This window comes from Dipteris shenzhenensis, chromosome 17, assembly GCF_047967505.1.
Source record: "Dipteris shenzhenensis isolate YYH24624 ecotype China chromosome 17, Dip_SZ_1.0, whole genome shotgun sequence".
Taxonomy (NCBI): domain Eukaryota; kingdom Viridiplantae; phylum Streptophyta; class Polypodiopsida; order Gleicheniales; family Dipteridaceae; genus Dipteris; species Dipteris shenzhenensis.
The window spans coordinates 43,992,933-44,011,312 of NC_141612.1; the positions used below are offsets into that span (position 1 = coordinate 43,992,933).

The 18,380-nt window shown below is 38.2% G+C and overlaps 1 protein-coding gene and 1 pseudogene across 1 annotated transcript; both read left to right on the forward strand.

Annotated features, from left to right (window-relative positions):
• Positions 1–13,418: 13,418 nt before the first annotated feature.
• Positions 13,419–15,254, forward strand: LOC147892164 (uncharacterized). Its single transcript, XM_087388947.1, has 3 exons — positions 13,419–13,703; positions 14,202–14,254; positions 14,703–15,254. The coding sequence occupies exons 1-3, from the start codon at positions 13,628–13,630 to the stop codon at positions 14,904–14,906; spliced, it is 333 nt and encodes a 110-aa protein (XP_087245073.1). The 5' UTR covers positions 13,419–13,627; the 3' UTR covers positions 14,907–15,254.
• Positions 15,255–16,553: 1,299 nt separating this feature from the next.
• On the forward strand, positions 16,554–17,770 carry LOC147892165 (DEAD-box ATP-dependent RNA helicase 57 pseudogene; annotated as a pseudogene).
• The last annotated feature ends 610 nt before the right edge of the window (positions 17,771–18,380 follow it).

Below are 18,380 nucleotides of genomic sequence, written 5' to 3' on the forward strand. Positions count from 1 at the left end.
AGAAAAGCAGATAGTATGGAGAATAAAAAATTTGATTATTGTAAAACTGATACAATAGATGGCGTTGCCTCCCAGCCGTGCGCTCCTATGTGAGAAGCTTTGATGGCATGCTGGAAATAGTAGAGGACAGAGGCTGGATGCTAAGGAATCAGGGTTGCTGTAGCCAGTGATGATTATGGGCTTCACGGGCTTGCTCTTATATAGCCACCAGTTGTAGTTGGTTAGACCCAATTGGGAGACTGACCCAATCGGCCCAAAACGGCTGACTGGAGGTCGGTCTTGAAATAGGCCACTCACCACACGTTAGAATCGTGGCACAGAATAGAGCAACTGACCTACAAACTCCGTTCGGAGCCATCCGGGATCATCTAGGGCTCCAAACGGGCTCCGTAACTCGAGAGTGGGCTGCCCCGAAAATGCTCTATCTACCCTCAGTGCGGTCAATCATGGGATGCCTTCCCGCACTTGCATGTAGCCTAGTTAATAGTGTGCCAACTCTATCTGAAGCCGTCCAGCCATCAGGCCACACATGGCTCCCATCTGGTGTCTAAACCAGGACCTACCGGATAACCAAGCTACTCAAATGCCTTCTCCTCATATGGGGGGCTTACAAGTAGAGTTAGCTGGTTCCCGCGTAGTTACACGAGAGTGGAGCATTGATATCTAAGAGTCTAATGGATGCCATTTTGAGTACTCATCAAATAAGGGAGGTAAATAGAGTATCTTGGGAGATCAAAGAAGGTGATGTGCATAGAAATCATATCTTATCTAGGAACACAAACCTATCTGAAATTCACGGTCCATGCATTCTATAAGTAGATATTCTGTTCTTGTCCCTTTTGCAATCAGAAGTAGGAGGCCATCATGGATTTGTTGGTGGTGCATGCAAGGACATTGGACATGATCCACCAGTCGAACACATGTAAAGAGTTGGGAGCACCACACTCTTTTCCCCTTGCGAAGAAGTGTGGCAAAAGCATGTGCTCTAGCCTCTATACCTCTCTCTCCCCATCCCCCTCCTCCCATCAACTAATGCTCTAATACTATTGTCTACCAATTGGGGTCCCCTATTTAGTTGTAGCCACTAAATAGTTCTAGAATGATGACAAACTATGAGACAAACTGTAATATGTGGCTCGCAGGCCCGATTTGGGATACCCATCAGATGGAGATGTACCTCCCTCCCTATATAGTTGCCTCTTGCCCTAATTTTATTTTTGACACTCCTTTCCTCCCCCCTTGCAACACCTCTCTCCCCTTTAGGGCCCCTCCCCCTCATTTGTCCAACCCCTCAGCAACATATCCCTCCTGTTTTGCTCCTCATGGTGATTGCTTTGTGTCGCATGCCATTGGATATGAAGAAGGTAAGCATCGCTTCATTCGCAATACATCTTTGGGTTTCCATCTCTCCCACCCCCTTCTCTCTCCCCTTCTCTTTCACACTGAGCCCCTCAACCCCCATCTCTTACCCACCCCCTTCTCCTCTAACCCCTCCATGTTTGTCACCATAGTTTCCCTTTAGTTGCATGAGTTTCTTATTGTGTTTGAGTGTTCGTCATCTCCCTCTAGCCCATGTCACGAATTAATTCATTGAACTTTGACTATTTTTGTAGTTTCTCTCATAAAATTGAGAGGAATTCTATTTGAATAAGTCATGGCAAAGACTTGCATTTAATCTTCTCCTTCTTCTTTTAGACATAGCTACAAGAACCCCTACCAAAGCACAGTGAGAAGTGCAATTTGAGTCATTGTACAAAAAATCTAGTTCAATTGGAGGTGCTATATGATAATGTCATCCGACATGGAGGCAGTATATGATAATGCAATAGGAGGCATATATGATAATGTCATCTGACATGGCTGCAAGGGTGCCTACCGAAGCATAGCCAAAGTGCACTTGGAGGCACTATACTGTCAATATGAGCCAATGAAGAATGCTGAAGTACACTAGGCACTCCTCCTTGGATCACACCTTGTTCCCTTTTACATGATCACGACATGGATTAGAGGACTAGGGAAAGAGTAGCATTGACATTCTTGAGGAGGCCATTCAGAGTGCATCTCCGAAGAGCTAGTCTATTTTGGCTTGTAATAAGAACATTTTTGTTATCCTATAGTAAGAACTTTTTGCTATTTTGTAATCAAAATTTTTTATATAAAATTTTTGTCATTTTGGTAGCGTGTCACTTTAGGAATACTTGTGATGTGTCATTGAATGCTTGCTAAATATTGACTTGGACACAGACTTGAATCTTCTTTACAAAAACATTTGATACTCTTTTTGTAATGCCAATTACTAGGATGAAGTATACACATCATAGATAATCCCTTATGTCAAACCATAGATTGGAGAAATCATGGTTGGTTGAGGCCTATTTAGCAGTCACCACAGTTGGTGGAGACACATGGCTAAACCATCAAATACTTCTCCTCCATACTGGTAAGACAACTTTGCTGCTAGCATCAAAGGCTAACCATATATCTTTTCTGCAAAAAAAAATTGGTAGTTCAAAATTTGGCTAATTGAATGTGGCTCATGATTATTTAGATAGTACCATCGGGCTTGCATGTTATTAAGTAGAGTTCAATTAATTATTAGTCTCTATGGTGGCCAATGATGCTAGGCATGGTGACACCTTCATAATTATTTGGAGGGGTAATATGCGCTTAATTAGTAGCTCAAATTTTGATTAATTGAATGCAACTCATATTACTAGATGGCACCACCGGGCTTGCATGCGATTAATTACTAGTCACTAGGAGGCAACTTCTTCATGATTATTAGGACGAGCTTGCATGGTGATTAATTACCAGGTTAATTACCAATTAATTTCTAGTTAATTACTAGTCACTGGCATGGTAGCTCCTTCATAATTATTTGGACAGGCTTGCATGCGATTTTATGTCCCAATTGAGAGGTGATATTTTTTGATTATTTTAGTGCAGTTAATTACTAGTCATCATAGTGGCATGTGACTAAATAGCAACTCATGATTCTATAATTGGATGGGCTTGCATGCCAGTCTAAATTTTACTATAGACTTCTAAATTTTACATTTTCTCCCGAAATGGTGGTCTTACTTTGAAGGCAAAATTTTTTAAAGGCCTTCTAATGAAACTTTGAAGCAAAGAAGGCCTCTGAAGGCTACAAAATACAACATTGTGCAGCCAGGCATGTGATTAAGTGGCAACTCTAATTTTGATTAGTTGAAGATGGCTCATGATTATTTCGGTGGCACCACCAGGCTTGCATACGTGTAATTAATCTTCTAGTCACTGCGGTGGTCCATGAGTGATTATTTGGTGGCTCAAATTTTGATTAATTAAAGATGACTTATTATTTGGATGATTAAGTAGAGTGCCACTATTACTACTTAGCCATGGCCCCGAACATGGAGAATGGCTATTTAGCTACTTTGTTCCACACTGGCTACTTTGCTCCATGCTCCCTACTTCCAACTCTCATCCACTCATCCACTCTTTTGCTCATCTGCTCCCCTACTGGTTCAGCACCCTCATCTCTATTCACCTATTCATCATCATCTCCATGCCTCCTACCAACCCCAATTATAGCTCCCCCCATATCAACATGATCCCAATCTTGTCTACTTTCTCCTACAAGGTGATTGTAATGCACTTGATAGGAATTGAGATGCCTGCACTTGTACACAGTCTTCGGATTCTCCATCGGCTCATCCAAAATGTCCACATCACCACCTTGGATGGCATGTACACAGCTAGTCTCTATGTATTGTGCATGGTCTTTGGCCTCTCCATTGGCTCTCCAAAAATCTGCACGTTGCCTCCATCAGCTCCCCAAAAATTCAAACGCAACAGGCTAGCTCTATGAATACGGTAATGTATTATTGTCTATCAGCAAGCATCAATGAGGTTCTCAACAATGTTGTACAATATCCTCTTTTGATGTAATCTCTTTTGTTCAACTTTTTCTCAATGAGGCTCTTGACAATGGATGAGTTGTTATCCTTGCCAGGGGTAATCCCTTTTTTTAAAACTTTAATGTAATGCTATTATGGAAAAAATTGTTTTGATGTAATCTCTTTTGTTCAACTTTTGCTCAATGAGGCTCTCAACAATTGTTGAGTTGTTATCCTCACCGATGTAATCTCTTTTTTTCAACTATAATATAAAACAATTATCACCAAAATCATATTTGGATGTAACCTTTTTTGTTCAACTTTTGCTCAATGAGGCTCTCAATAATGGCTAAGTTGTTATTCTCACCGAATGTAGTCTCTTTTGTTTCAACTTTAATATAATACTATTATCACAAAAACTATTATTTATCAAGTGAAAATGGTTCACAAGCATACGTTTGCCATCATTTTAAATTAGGATTTATAGCAACTAGTGTGGTCATTGGTTGCAATTGTTGCACAAGAAAATAGGTTTACGATTAACTACAAGCAGCACTAAAATAGCTCCAAGAACCAACACGATGGTTGGTTGAGAGATTACATTGTCTTTGGTTTAGGATTAACTGTAGCTAGCACTAAAATAACTCTAAGAACCAGCATGGTGGTTTTACAAAGAAATACATTTTCCTTGCTTTATGATTACTATTGACCACCACTAGTTTTAATCTATTAATGCACTCTCATTACACCATAACAGCATGCCACCCCAACCACCAGGCTAGTTTTAACTTGCCTGATGGCACGCTAAGAACATAAATGAAATTATCTCAAAATGCAATTATTTCAAAATGCAATTATCGATATGGCCCTTGAAGGGCCCATTCAGGGACAAGGGCCGTATCGACATGCCATTGACATATATAGCATGTCAATATGGACCTTGCCCCTAAAAGGGGACCCCTCAAGGGCCATATCAACATGAAAGGGCACCCCTCAAGGAAAAATGATGAGAAATATATGAATGAAAAAACTCCATATTGTGGGACTCAAACATGGGTCTCACATGGCCCAACCAATTAAGGTCTAGGTGTTTGCACAAGGAAATACATTTTCCTTAGTTTAGGAGTAACTACAACCAACACTAAAATACTCCAAGAAGCAGCGCCATGGTTACTTCAAGCCAATGTCACCACCTTGTTAGTGCAATGGTCGCGAATCTAGATCTATGTTTTTTGCAAATCTAGATCTGTACGCATATTTTTCTTATACCAACATAGAAAGCTACGTGTAGATGATAGGTGGTGAGTTGCAACAAAAGTCTTGTGAATAGATAATAGGTGGCAAGCTGTGGGTAGATGACAGGTGGTAGAGAGCTGCTGGCTTGAGTCAACCATTAGACTATGCAGTCAAAATAGAGTTAGGATAGAGACTATGAAAGGAGGGCATGTGCTAAGATCTACGGTGTTTAGAACATCAAGTTTGATAGATTGTGTCTCATTATCATGCCAGTGCGGTAATCATTATGCCAAATTTTTTTTTGGCAAAAGCACAAGTCCATGACAAATTCAAAATCTTGCCCACCAGTGCATTGGATTGCGGCCCCAAATTACCCCTAAAAATAGTTCCATGATTGACTACACCCAGCCATGCGTTGAATCAAATGGGCTCATAATTCTGTTTTGAATTTTTTCCCACTTAACCATTACAAAATAAGGTGGGATTGCATCTCTCATTTGTCTTTAACACATAGAATACTTGCTCAATAGAACTTCTATAAGTTCTTGCAAGCACATGGATTAGCAATGCATGCATCAGTTTGGGATGGTGCCATACTCCTAGTTGTCTTGGTTGGACAAGGTCTTGCATCATAGATTTAGGGTTATCAATGATACACAATGCCCCTTTTCTTTCTTCTACTACAAACTTGCAAACAAATATATCTAGCAAATTCTTCTTTCAGCAACTGTTGCAAAGGATAATCTTTGCTATGTTGGCTTTTAGAATTTTCTCTCAACACTTGCATTCATGCACCTTCTTCCCTATGCATAATGTTTGCATTCTTTTTCTTCCTCTGAAATTTCTTGTTCAAGTGTGCAAGGTTAAGGAGTCCTAAAATGGGCTAGAATAATTTTCTTGCATTTTAGTGGACTCTTGCAACTCCATATCAAAAATGTCATTCAAACCCAAAAGCATAGGATCTCCTACCCAATCATCTTTTTCAAGTGCATATAAGTCACTAGACTACAATGCATCTAGGTCACAGTTCATGGATCTACATCAGTAGGCTTAGAGGATCCCATTCCTGACAATGAGTTGCAATCTGCATAGAATGAAAAATAAGTTTCATAAGATTCGGTGGCACACAATTGAACAAAAAATACTTGGTTGTAGAGTGATAACATTACCAACACCCAATTCATTCCAAGTTTCAATGGTGACCTCTTGGTGCCCACCCATCTCACTTGGGATATTACCTTGTACAAGAAAAACCACACATCATCTACTATCCCCAAGATGCACAAAAACCATTCAATCCTTGAAGTATCATATTTTGAAGATAATAAATTCTAATAAGTGATAAAGCATAGTATCTATTTATGTGATACATATGAGTAATGAAGCAGTGAGGTAGTGATAAAGTAACATATCCTTTGAGTATTTGATGGAGGGACAGACATGGCATCCAAAAACCATCTACATTGCAACATCGATGATAGACTGCATGCAACCATGATGCAAATATTGATCCTTTCTCAAACACAATCTTGCAAAACATATGAGATGGTAGGGGGGTGCGAGCACACACCAACTACCTCCATGTCATTCAAAGACAGGTCACATGTAGGCCACATGCAACGTATGTCAATCCTGATAGTATTGATTTGGATGTGAAAGCATTAGGAGGTATGGAAACTATGACCAATGTGAATGATTCTGCATATGGAGCCATAGAGAATCCATAAACATACAATGGCTAGCATACTTTTCCACTTCTTGAAGTAAATTGTCATAATCTTCCTACAAAATTGGGAGGATATAATGTTCTTAAAGATGTCAAATGCTTGAAACTTTTAGGTCTGCACCCAGAGAGAAATCTATAAGCAAGCTACAAGGATCCCACACTAGATGCCAATGTTAATAAGGAGTACAAATGGATGTGTAGAACAACAAGTGTTTTTTTCAGGGCCACTAATTTTGCCTATAACTTGTAACATGTAGACTCTTCCATTGTCTATCTACACGTCAAAATATCGTTCCATGTTGCTTTCAAAATTTCTAATTCCTTCTATAGAGCATAGACGGCATGTGACACCCCCTTGTGTTGGTGTTTTCTTTTCTTTGCATCCTCCAATGTAGCAGTTGCATTATGTAGAGCTTGTTTCTTTCCATTCAACATAGCTCTTGCTACATGAAACGTATCTATATCCTTATTTGATTGCATGCCTCCCTTTCAGATTTGTTAGAAATAAGTCCCAAGAAATGACATTTTAGAAGTAACAAAGTTAAAATAATCACTTTTCTAAATGAAAATGTGATCGTCTATTATTGGAATTAAAGATCATAGATACATTTTAAAATCAGATAAACCATTGAGAAATAGTACATTTTTAAAATAGATTATTCTTCATCAATTTCTAGAGCATTACTATCATTGGAACTTTGATTGCATCCCCGGACGAAGTGGAAGAAGCATCAAACTTTGTGTTTGACTCTTGGGGCATCTTTGTTTTGCTCCTTCTCAATCCTCATTCTCTTGCAAGCATGGAACTTTTTTCTTGAGAATATTTATAGTCGACTTTTTGAGATGTTCTGCCTTTGTAAGAGAGAAGTCATAGACAAGTATGTCTACCTCATCAAGACTAAGTGTACTAGTGCTACATGTACTTTAATCCTTGTCCTTTGTCTTCCTTGTGTCCCACATGTCATTTCTAGGCTATATTTTTCATTTAAGGCACTTTCATGGTTTGGTTTATAGGAATGTACTGTGATAAACAATATACTATGTCTCCATTTTCTATCTTTTGCAATCCAATGACTTTGCCAATCCAAAGTGGATGCCCAGGTTTATCATCCTTTACCAATGTAGCTACAAGGTACCCTCTTTAATGTGTTAAGTATCGCTAGTTCTTGGTTTTTACCTTCTAGCTCCAAGATACATTTCCCTTGCTCTATAGAGCATGCAAGAGGCTATCAATCTCTACTGGAATGTCTATTGCAGATGAATATTATCTTTGATTTGTAAACCAACCGGCCATACAAAAGGATTTTTGGAGTTTACCAAGAATTTTCTCTTGGTCATAAAAAATTCTTCCCATCATGACACATCTTGTTGTCTAGCATATTTTTAAGCCTTTGCCAGCAACCTCTTCCTTCCTTCAATGCACTTCTTGTCGATAATTTCCCTGCTAACTTCATCTTTCTTGGCCTCCTTCAACCATACAAGTGGCATTAGCTTGGCTACTTTCATGATTGATTCTAGTACAAATCATGCTAGAAACTCAAATCATTGAGTTTTTGGCAAGATTTCACTTTTCATTCCTCTACCCATATGCAAAAATCTTGAAATCAAGAGTCTTTTTGAGGTGCATTACCACGGGCTTAGGTGTGTAAGCCATTTGCACAATTGACATCATTGCTATGATGTAAAAGCATCATGTCTGGAAAGCTTGTTTGAAAATCCCTAAGTAGTACATTCTCATAGCCTTCAAAGTTTGGTTCGATCTTCATCAAACAATTTTTATTGCAACGTCCACTTTGTATAGCTATTCAAGTTTGACCATCTGAGGTTAAAAGATCTTTGCAACCAATACTTTTTTACCTATGGAATTACAACAAATAGGACCCTTGATACTCATCTGGTACAACATGTAGCTTTGTATTTGTGCCACCTTGAGTTGGAGACTCAAATGATAAGCTAGGTGATTGATAAGGATTACATGTGATAGAGGGTGATCTCTCTTGAGCTTCAAAAGCTTCATACAAGGCAAATGATAAGCCAAGGGAGTGGATAGGGTAAGAGGAAACTTGTGGGACATAAATAGTGCCTTGGGGACTTGAAATATCATAAGAAGAAAATGAAAGGCCCTTTGAATTGCTTGGTGATTTGGGAGATGTGATAGTGGGTGGCGTCATGGGGCTCATCATAGGTGGAATCTCTCACCTCATTGTGGACCTCTATGAGGATGTCAACAATTTAAAAGGTTCAAATAGAAGGCACGTCCCTCTTTATGCAACATAATTTTTATTTAAGAATAGTTTAGTACAAATTATAAAACCCTAAGAGTGAAAACCGAACATGATTACTATTTTTGGAAACATAAGAAGGCTATATGTATTGAAGACTCATTTGCTCAAGGACAAATGTGGAGAGCTTGATTGCACGACCACTCAGAGAGGACAATCTTGTAGTACTTGATCGCATGATCGCTCAGAGAGGACACTCTTCAATATGCGGAACACAGCAAGCTACTAATTTCTTGATTGCATAAAAATATTTTCAAAAGATTCTATTTTCTATCATTTATAAATATACAAGGTAATGAGTTATTGTTTCAATAATATTTAGTGTCAAATTATCATTTGTATAATAGTGAATTATTGAGAGCTCATAATTCAAAGGTTGACTTAATGTCAAACATCATGTTGGTGTATGGAATTGATGTTTGACATTAAGTAGAACCTTCAACTTGATGTCTGACATCAAGTTGAACCTTGAACTTGATGTCTAACATTGAGTTGAATGTTGAACCTGTTGTTCCACAAAGTCAACTGTAAGCTTTGAAAACAAAAGCCACAACTTTTTGTCGATTAGGATTGTGGTGTCAAGCATGCACGAGGGTTTGGGGGGTGGCAGCCCCTTGATAGTAGGGGGTTTAAGGGACGGTAGCCCCTTGATAGTAGCAGGGTGTTTAGGAGCAACACCCCCAGTGGTAGTGGGTTTGAGGGCAACATCAAGTTAATTTTAATGTTCATCATGTTAAAGATCCATTTTGATGTTCACATTCAAGTTAAACCTTCAACTTGATGTCCAACATTGAGTTGAAGGCTCAACTTTGAACATCAAATCTAAGTGGTGCTCATAGATCATTACATTTAATTTAGAAGGATTACAGATTATACAAGGCCAAAAGGTGTCCCTAAGGGACAAAGGGGATGTCCTTAAGTGAAAATTGGGTGTGAAAGCACTTTATTTTTCACGGTTGCATGGAGTTAACCTCTGACTGGATGTAAAACATTGAGTTGGAGGTTAACTTGATGAAAATTGAAAACTAAGTGCTTTCACAACCAATTTTCACTTAAGGACAAATATAATTTGCATGCTTTTCATCTTCACTTAAGGACACCCAATTTTTCACCTTCTTTTCTTCAAGGCATTGCCTCCTTGCCATCTTCTTTGTTCCTCCAGCTCCTCCACCTTCTTTTCTTCAAGGCATTGCCTCTTGCCATCTTCTTTGTTCCTCGAGCTCCTTGAAGCTTCAACCTAATGTTCAACATCAAGTTGAAGCCTCAATTTGATGAACTTTACATCAATTTGAAGCATAAATTTAATGTCTTACATCAAGTTAAAGCTTAAATTTGATGTTGAACATTGAATTTGAGCTTCATTATTTATCATTCAAAGAGTTTTGCATGGTCTTTTAAAGAAAACTTTTCAAATTTTTTTTTGTACAATGCAGATTTGGAGCTTCATTTTGATGTAAAGCATCAAATTAAAGTTGCAATTTGATATTTTGCATCAGGTTAAAGCTTTAATTTGATGTAAAACATTGAATTAAAGCTTCAAGTTGATGAAATTTGATGTTTTGCATGAAGTTGAAGCTTCAATCTAATGTAAAGCATCAAATTAAAGCTTTAGCTTAATCTTGGACATTAAATTAAAGCTTCCTTTATTGTTGGTTGTTTAGTTGAAGTTGTAATTAGACGTTAAACATCTGATTGAAGCTTTAAAATAATGTTACACATCATTTCGGATCTTCGCTTTGATTTTACACATCCAAGTCAATCTTTTACTTGCTACCACACATCTACATGCTTTAAATTAGGCTACTTTATTTGATTTCAATGTAAGTTTTCTGTGCTTAAACATAGTTGGCAAACTGATCTATTATGCCATAGTTTATTTGATTTCAATGGAAATTTTTAGTGCTTAATCATAGCTGGGAAACTGATCTATTATGCCACACAAATATTTTATTACATATCTATGTATGTAGAGGTGATGCAGTTTTAAAATCAAAGAAGAGACCTAAAGCTATGACTAATGATGGAGGAGAGGAAATTCCATTTGATTCTCCTCCTCAATTGAAGGATATGGAGAGGTCCACAAAAGTTCTCAGGGTGTTCCTAGTAAGAGTATACAACAAAGATTGCATACTTAAACAATTTCTAAAAGATCTTGCTTCAAAGTACTAGCTTTGAAGAGCCCCATCTACTTTCAAAAGAGCCCCAAAATCTCTTTGGGACAATTAATAAGATTGCCAGTCTACCTCATTGAAAGCCACCCAAAGTCCATGAGCAACTTTATGATGTTTAAGTTAGACTTAGTTAGATAGTTGAGAATTTTCTCCTCTTGGAGTTGTCATTGTCATTGACATGTTTTGGGTGGAAAGAGGCTTTTCAATAGTTACTATTGATTGTAAATGTCTCAAATCAACTTTACACTTTAATGGAACTCTTTCTATCTTAATGCTTTAGCTCTTTCAATAATTAAATTTTGCTTTCTTAGATTAAGTGCTATGAATATCCTTGTGAACTATGTGTTTGTTAGATGAGGAAAAACCATCATCTTGATATGCAAACTTATAAAAGTTATTGTTATTACATGGTAATTTATCATCTTGCTTTTAAGATTAGAGCACAAGATAGAAACTTGCAATTGGCTTATGCTATATGGCAATTTATTTCTTTATTGAATAGTGATGTGACATTAGGAGAAGAAACATTCACAACTACCCAAACAGTCTGCAATAGTGTTAACTTTTAGAAGCATATGTTTTGACCATATATATGCAATGTCTAATGTAGTTACTAAAGTGGGATATTTGCAGATGGGATCCAACGATTAGGGAAGGTAAGTAAAGCATAAAATGACCCTGATGTTTAATGAGCTACATACTTGGATGAAAGATGATATCTCCTTGGGTATGATGATAAGTAGAAAAAAACATGGAAGAATTTTTTCATTTTCAACTAAACTAGTGAGACCCTTTCATTCACAAGATCATATATGAACCATGATGCAGATGCATAAAATCTTAGTCATTATTCATAAAGTAGAAACAATATACATACGCAATAACATATTTGGAAAACGTTTCAAAACATCCTTTTCATTTTTTGGCATTTGTTGTGATTCACACTTGAAGTTTTATGAAGCAAGGAATAAATCCACTTTTAGTATGTTTCCACTTTATTCATATTTTTTGATTGGAGAAGAAGATAACAACTCAAACTAGTTGTGAAGCATGTTTACCCCATAATGGGAATAAAAGTTCTAACTTTGCTCTATGTGGGATGGTGATAGGTGAGCTCGTTTGCATTTAATCTTGATATTTGGACCAATATATTTGGGAATGCTACTGATATACTTTTTGAACCTTGCAAGTTATTATTTCTCTCTCTCTCTCTCTCTATATATATATATATATGTGTGTGTGTGTGTGTGTGCGCGCGCGCACGTGTGCATGTGCATGCGTGCATGAGCTTGTATTTGGAAAGCATTAAATATTTATATGAGAGCAATATTCTTTTTGGAATTATTGGTTATGAAGCAATTAGTTTTAGTATTTGATCCTATGGGTGATGATACAAATGCTTTGTAAAGAAAGAAAGACTTATGGAGTTCTAACAAAAGTTTCTACATGTTGATGAGCACTTTAGTATATTTTAATACAAATTTTTTCTTAAAAATGTTTGTAATAGATCCTTGAAATGGGGATGTTAAAAGTTGAAGATAAGTATATGGAAGGTGCACTTGTATATGGATGATCAAAGTTGAAGATTAGTATATGGAAGCTAGACTTGTAAATGGATATCTAAGTTGGAGATTAGAATATGGAAGGTGGACTTGTCAACTCTATCACTTTAAGTGAGGATTAGAAAACCATTGACTATTATACCTTTTAAAGTCAAGCCATGACTACATTAAGAATAGACATGCAAAAGCTTGCGTTGTTGCATATGGGATTTAGTTTTTCTTTAGTATAGACTAGGAAACACACAATGTGCGTGCACCATCCAAGTTTAATGTAGAGTGGTCGGAAAGTGCAACGGCAATGAAAATTGGCATGAAGGCCTTGAATTTGGTCTTATAGATGATGTATGCATTTTGGCATTGCATAAACTTATTTGGGCAAGTTGTCAAGTGGAAACTGTTAGATACCTAGTGGTCACATCCCCTTTTTGCTTCGTGAAAAGGTGGGGAAGGGTTGAAGGAGTGAGGATGAGGACAAGGAGTAATGGTTGAACTTGGGAATACAAAATTGTTAAGTAGGAAGAATCTAATGGTTCAAGGTGGGAATGCAAAATTGTTCAAATGGACTAAAATGTGCATTGGGAGATGAACCAACAACTGAATTGGGAATTGCACAATGAGCATTGAGCAAGGCCAGTTGTAAACAGCTAGCTTTGCTTGATGCTTCCCATTGGCAAGAAACAAAATCAACATCCATTCACTGAACAACAACAACAAACAATGCACCCCTCCCCCTTTCAATTCTTCCCTTGCTGTCCCTTCGAGGTCTCTAGCTATGGCGCTCACCAACACTCGCTCCTCCGCCCTCCTTTGGTTGCCCCTCCTCGCCCTCCTGGGTTTCCTCCTTTTGGGTTCGTTTCCCCCCCTCGAGTTTGTCCCTCGTTTTGTCGTGTCTATCAATTGAGGTGTCTTCTATGGGTACTCTGTAGATCAGTGCTTAAACGCATCTGGGAATTGAGTGGCCCATCCTGCTCTTGCGTGCATGCAATTTGAGGTACGGTGGGTCGGGGTGTGCGCTCCTGCGCGCATGCAATTTGAGGGCTTGTGGGTCGGGGGGGGGGGGTGTGTGTGTGTGTGGGGGGGGGAGAGATCCATGTGCCTTCAATATCGATCTTTAGCACTCGGTTATGGTATAATACGGCGATGAGCAGAAGATAGGAAGAAATATACAAAGTACGTACCATTGCGGATGTTTTGATGGTTTATGGCTAAGAAAACGGTTAAAGTATTATTTTCTACACCAGCTGTCACAGTATGCTATCCAAAATTCAATTAATTGTATGTTACTCCTGGTCTGATTTGTCTTTCAAAGTCATCCTGATCGGTCATCCGGGTTCTTGATTGAGCAGATTGCACGCTGGGAGAAGAAAGGGCTGATTTGCAACAGTCTAATTTGAACGAGGTGAGATGAACTTGATAGAGTCATTACGTCAATTGGCAGACTCTACGCTTTAAAACATAAAGGACGAGATGTATATCTGATAGAAAGGACACAAAGTTTGTGTGACTTGTGTTTCAGATAACGTGGTCTTTATACTGGTACGTCGTTTGTTTGTATCTAATATGCAGTGCTTATGGTACGATTATTCACAAAACTGCACACTGGATCCTGTTGAGTTTTTGTTGCTATCTGTTTTATGTGTTCCTATCCTTTGGTTGTTTTTTTCGCCTAGGTTAAAATTGATGATGGCGTTCTTCTCTGCAACAGTAATGCATATTTCTTAATTTATTTCACACAAAAATACTCAATTTGGTACTGTGAGGCTGTATTGGAACTATCTAGTAACACACGTTTAACATCCTTGATGTTTAGCAACACATGTTTAACTGTTTTAATGTTCTTTGTTCAGGTAATTCTTGAGCAATCGCTTCAGCTGCAGAAATCTGAAGATCTAGAGTTAACAGAAGGCCTTGCCAGGGGTTTTATGCAAAGAGACGCTGATCATGAGATGGTCAAATCAAGGTCTTTGGCTGCTGAGATAAGTCATGCGGTTGTGGATGAGTACAGTCCAGTAGCTGATCCTGAGCCCTCTCCGGTTATGCCACCTGCATAACCTTTTTAACCATCGGTCTCGTGTCAAGGTCTCGTGTCAACCCCTGGTGACCTACATAACTCATCATTGCGTATTCACATGCTAAAGGGAATACTGTATTGCTGTGTTCTAGACTAGATTTCTGTCTTCATTTACAGCCATCCAGTGATTCTTAGCTTGAATTTGCTCACCTTCCTTTCCCCTAGTGTTATGACTGCTTTTATACTACCATTGTCCCGAAGGGCAATCCCTCTTTGTGAGACTCTCGAATGTAATTAATTCATTTTATAGAAACATGCTTTGGACTATGTATGTTTCTGTTATGCATCTAAATTCTCGTCTTGGAGACAAAGATGAGCAGTGTTGTTTTTAATCATTGACAGGTAACGCTACCTCCTATGGGAAGGCTTTCATCTTATGGCAATGTTGACTTTGTCTCTCTTATGACAGCTTTTACTCCGATTGCATCTTCTTTTTTGGACCTTCACTTATCTATAGTTGTTCTGCCCTTTTGTGTCCCAAGTTATATCAGTCCATACAGCTTCATTGATGGAATTGCTGATTGCCCTCTAGTTGTATTTGACGTTCTCAACAATGTCCAAGGTTTTTGCACAAATTGGGTTACATCTTGTGAGCTTGCCAAATCATATTCCATTTATAGGCACCAATCTATGACTGGCTTATCTTTGGGTGCTTAACCTTTTTATGACCATTATGGGAACCTGTTTAATTCTTTTTTGCAAGTAACACAGCCTCTTCATCATAAAAACTGTTGTACAAGTAGGCACGAAGATGTCTGTAATTGAGGTCTGCATGTCTTAGCTGCTCCGTTTTTATCATAGATAGTGCAGACGGAGTTTTCAACTTCACATAAGGCACTTTGCTTCCAAGAATAATACAAAATTTGGCATATCTTATAAGCCAACAGGGGTTTTTATTTCTCCATGAATTGTGTTGACCTCTCTTCCATCCCTTGTGTGCACCTTTTATTACATAAGCTTGTCACACATACAGCCTCTTGGATTCCATTCTCCATAACTTTCTAAGAGTAGAGTGTGATCCGATCTTGTATCTCAAGCTTGATAATGTGAATATGCACGCGCTTAAAAGGGTTTTTTCCTATATATTTTTCTAGCTCTAATTTTGTGTGTCCCTTCGTAAAAGGTTGGCATATTCTTGTCATCTATCCAATTGTTACAATGGCATAGCTTTTTTTAAAGCTTACAGATGTCTCTCTCTCTCTCTCTCTCTCTCTCTCTCTCTCTCTCTCTCTATCTATATATGAAAAGTTTTCTTTTTCTATTCCATGAATTGTGTACCAATCCATACCCCAAACATTGTCTCCACGAAGGAAAATAGTGAAACCACTTTTCTTTAGTTCTTTCCTTCATAACATCGGAAGAATTTCATAGATATATGGGATTCTATTTTAAGAGAACTAATCTCCAAATTAGCAACTAGCATCCAAAATGTTTTTCTTGTCCATAGAATGACAAGATTGTTTGAACCTGTTACTTTAGGAATTCTTTTTTGATTCACAATTTTGGATTTGTTAGAAGCACACATTTGTTTAAGATTTGTGAGGGATTTTCTTCTCTTGATTTTGTTAAAATGGTTATCCCTAGTCACATTATGCATTGGTCCATCTAATTAATACTTTCAACTACCATGGCCACCTTCTTACATCTCATTTCCTTGTAATTGCTCACTTTACAAGATTTATCATTGTTAAAGAGTTGTATGTCCATTTTGACACTTCATTGAATTTTGTTTGTTTTGTATGCCCATTTGATTTTTAAAGATAGTGGCACCACCATGGCCACCTCCAACCCTATATTAGGTAGTGTAATTTCTTTTTCAAAATAATTTGGCATGTAGAGGAGAATGTCCACTCAAGGATATCAAGCACTTTTTACAATTTTAGAAAGAAGAAAACTATTATTTGGGGGATTTAAAAGTAAGATATAAGATTTGTAACCTTCAGTGAGACTTACAGAGATTTCGCAAAGTAGATACTCCAGAAGTGCAAGAAGGTAACTAAAGGCAAGAAGTTTTGAACAAGGTGGATGACCAAAAGCCTATCATGATGTGGAGATTTGGCAAGCCTCCCTTGTGATGTTCTAATCTCACGACTTGATTACGTCCTGAATGAGTCTGCAGATCTATCTCAACCGAGTACAATATCTCATGTTGGATGAATTTGACAAACTGTTTGAGCTGGGATCTGTGGAGCAGACTGATGCAATAGTCAATGCCTGCACAAACCCTCTAATTCTGGGATCTCTCTTTAGTGCTACTTTACTTGATTCGGTCGAAGAGCTTGCTCGTAGTATTATGCATGATGTTGTGAGTGAAAAAAACTCAGCCTCAAATGATTTAGCAAATCATTGGAAGTGAGGATGAAATATTTTAGCTTCAAGATAGTTGTTCTAGGAGACTTTATAGCACCCAATTCTGCTCTTTGTTCAAAGCAAGGAGTAGGCAATGGAACTATACGGGGAACTTGTTTTTGAGGATGTAAAGGCTAATTGTACTCATGTAGATTTGACTCAAGAGGAGAGGGAAAGAGCTGTGGAGAGATTTCGAGAGGGTAGGACCTGGCTTCTTATAGCAACAAACCTCACGACTCGAGGAATGGATTTCAAGGGTGTAAACTGCATCATCAACTTTTATTTTCCTAGCACTACATGTGCATACATACATCGGATTGGGTAAAGTGGGAGGGTAGGAAGACCAGGGGAACCTGTTACTTTGCATACTGAGATGATGTCCCTATTTTGTAGTCAATTGTGAATGTCATTGTGGCTTTTGGATGTGAGGTACCCTCTTAGATGCTGTCTCTTCATAAATTTCAAAAAAGAGGCATATTCCTTAGCATAAGTTGAGCCTTTGGCCCAAAATATCGACATTTAATAGGAATACCTTCAATTGACACCGGAGGAACTGCTGGCTCTCGCAAGAGCTTTCACCTAGGATATCATCTTTGGATTAGCGAGAATCACTACAGTTTACAAGGCCATGCTCATAGATGGACGGGAGGTGGTTGTCAAAAAGTTGAATTTGGAGAATTTTAGTGTAGCAAAAAAGGCCTTTGTGATGAAGCTCAAAGTGCTATCTCGAGTGGGAAACAAAAATTTGGTGAAGATCATAGGTTTTACTTGGGCGACAAAAGTGAAGGCTCTCTTTCTAGAGCTTATGCCCAATGTAAGCCTAGATAAGCATCTAGCCGATGCAAATGGATGAAGATAGCTTTGGGCATTGCAGCGGCATTGGCATACCTCCACGTCAACTTGTTGGACTATGCAATAGTGCATCGTGATGTGAAACCAAGTAACATAATGCTGGACTCGATGATGGAGACCAAGCTAAGCGATTTGGGTATAGTAAGGATGATCATGAGCAACAATAACATTGACATGATGGTTGATGTATCTTCAATAGCTCTACAGCCGTGCTTTGAGGCTCAATGGGTTACTTGCACCAGGTCGGAATCTT

Excerpts from the sequence above, each read along its gene's own strand:
- LOC147892164 (XM_087388947.1), top strand. The coding sequence starts at position 13,628 with ATGGCGCTCACCAACACTCGCTCCTCCGCCCTCCTTTGGTTGCCCCTC. Across the intron at positions 13,704-14,201 it reads CCTGGGTTTCCTCCTTTTGG|ATTGCACGCTGGGAGAAGAA; the intron begins GTTCGTTTCCCC and ends TTGATTGAGCAG. Across the intron at positions 14,255-14,702 it reads AACAGTCTAATTTGAACGAG|GTAATTCTTGAGCAATCGCT; the intron begins GTGAGATGAACT and ends TTCTTTGTTCAG.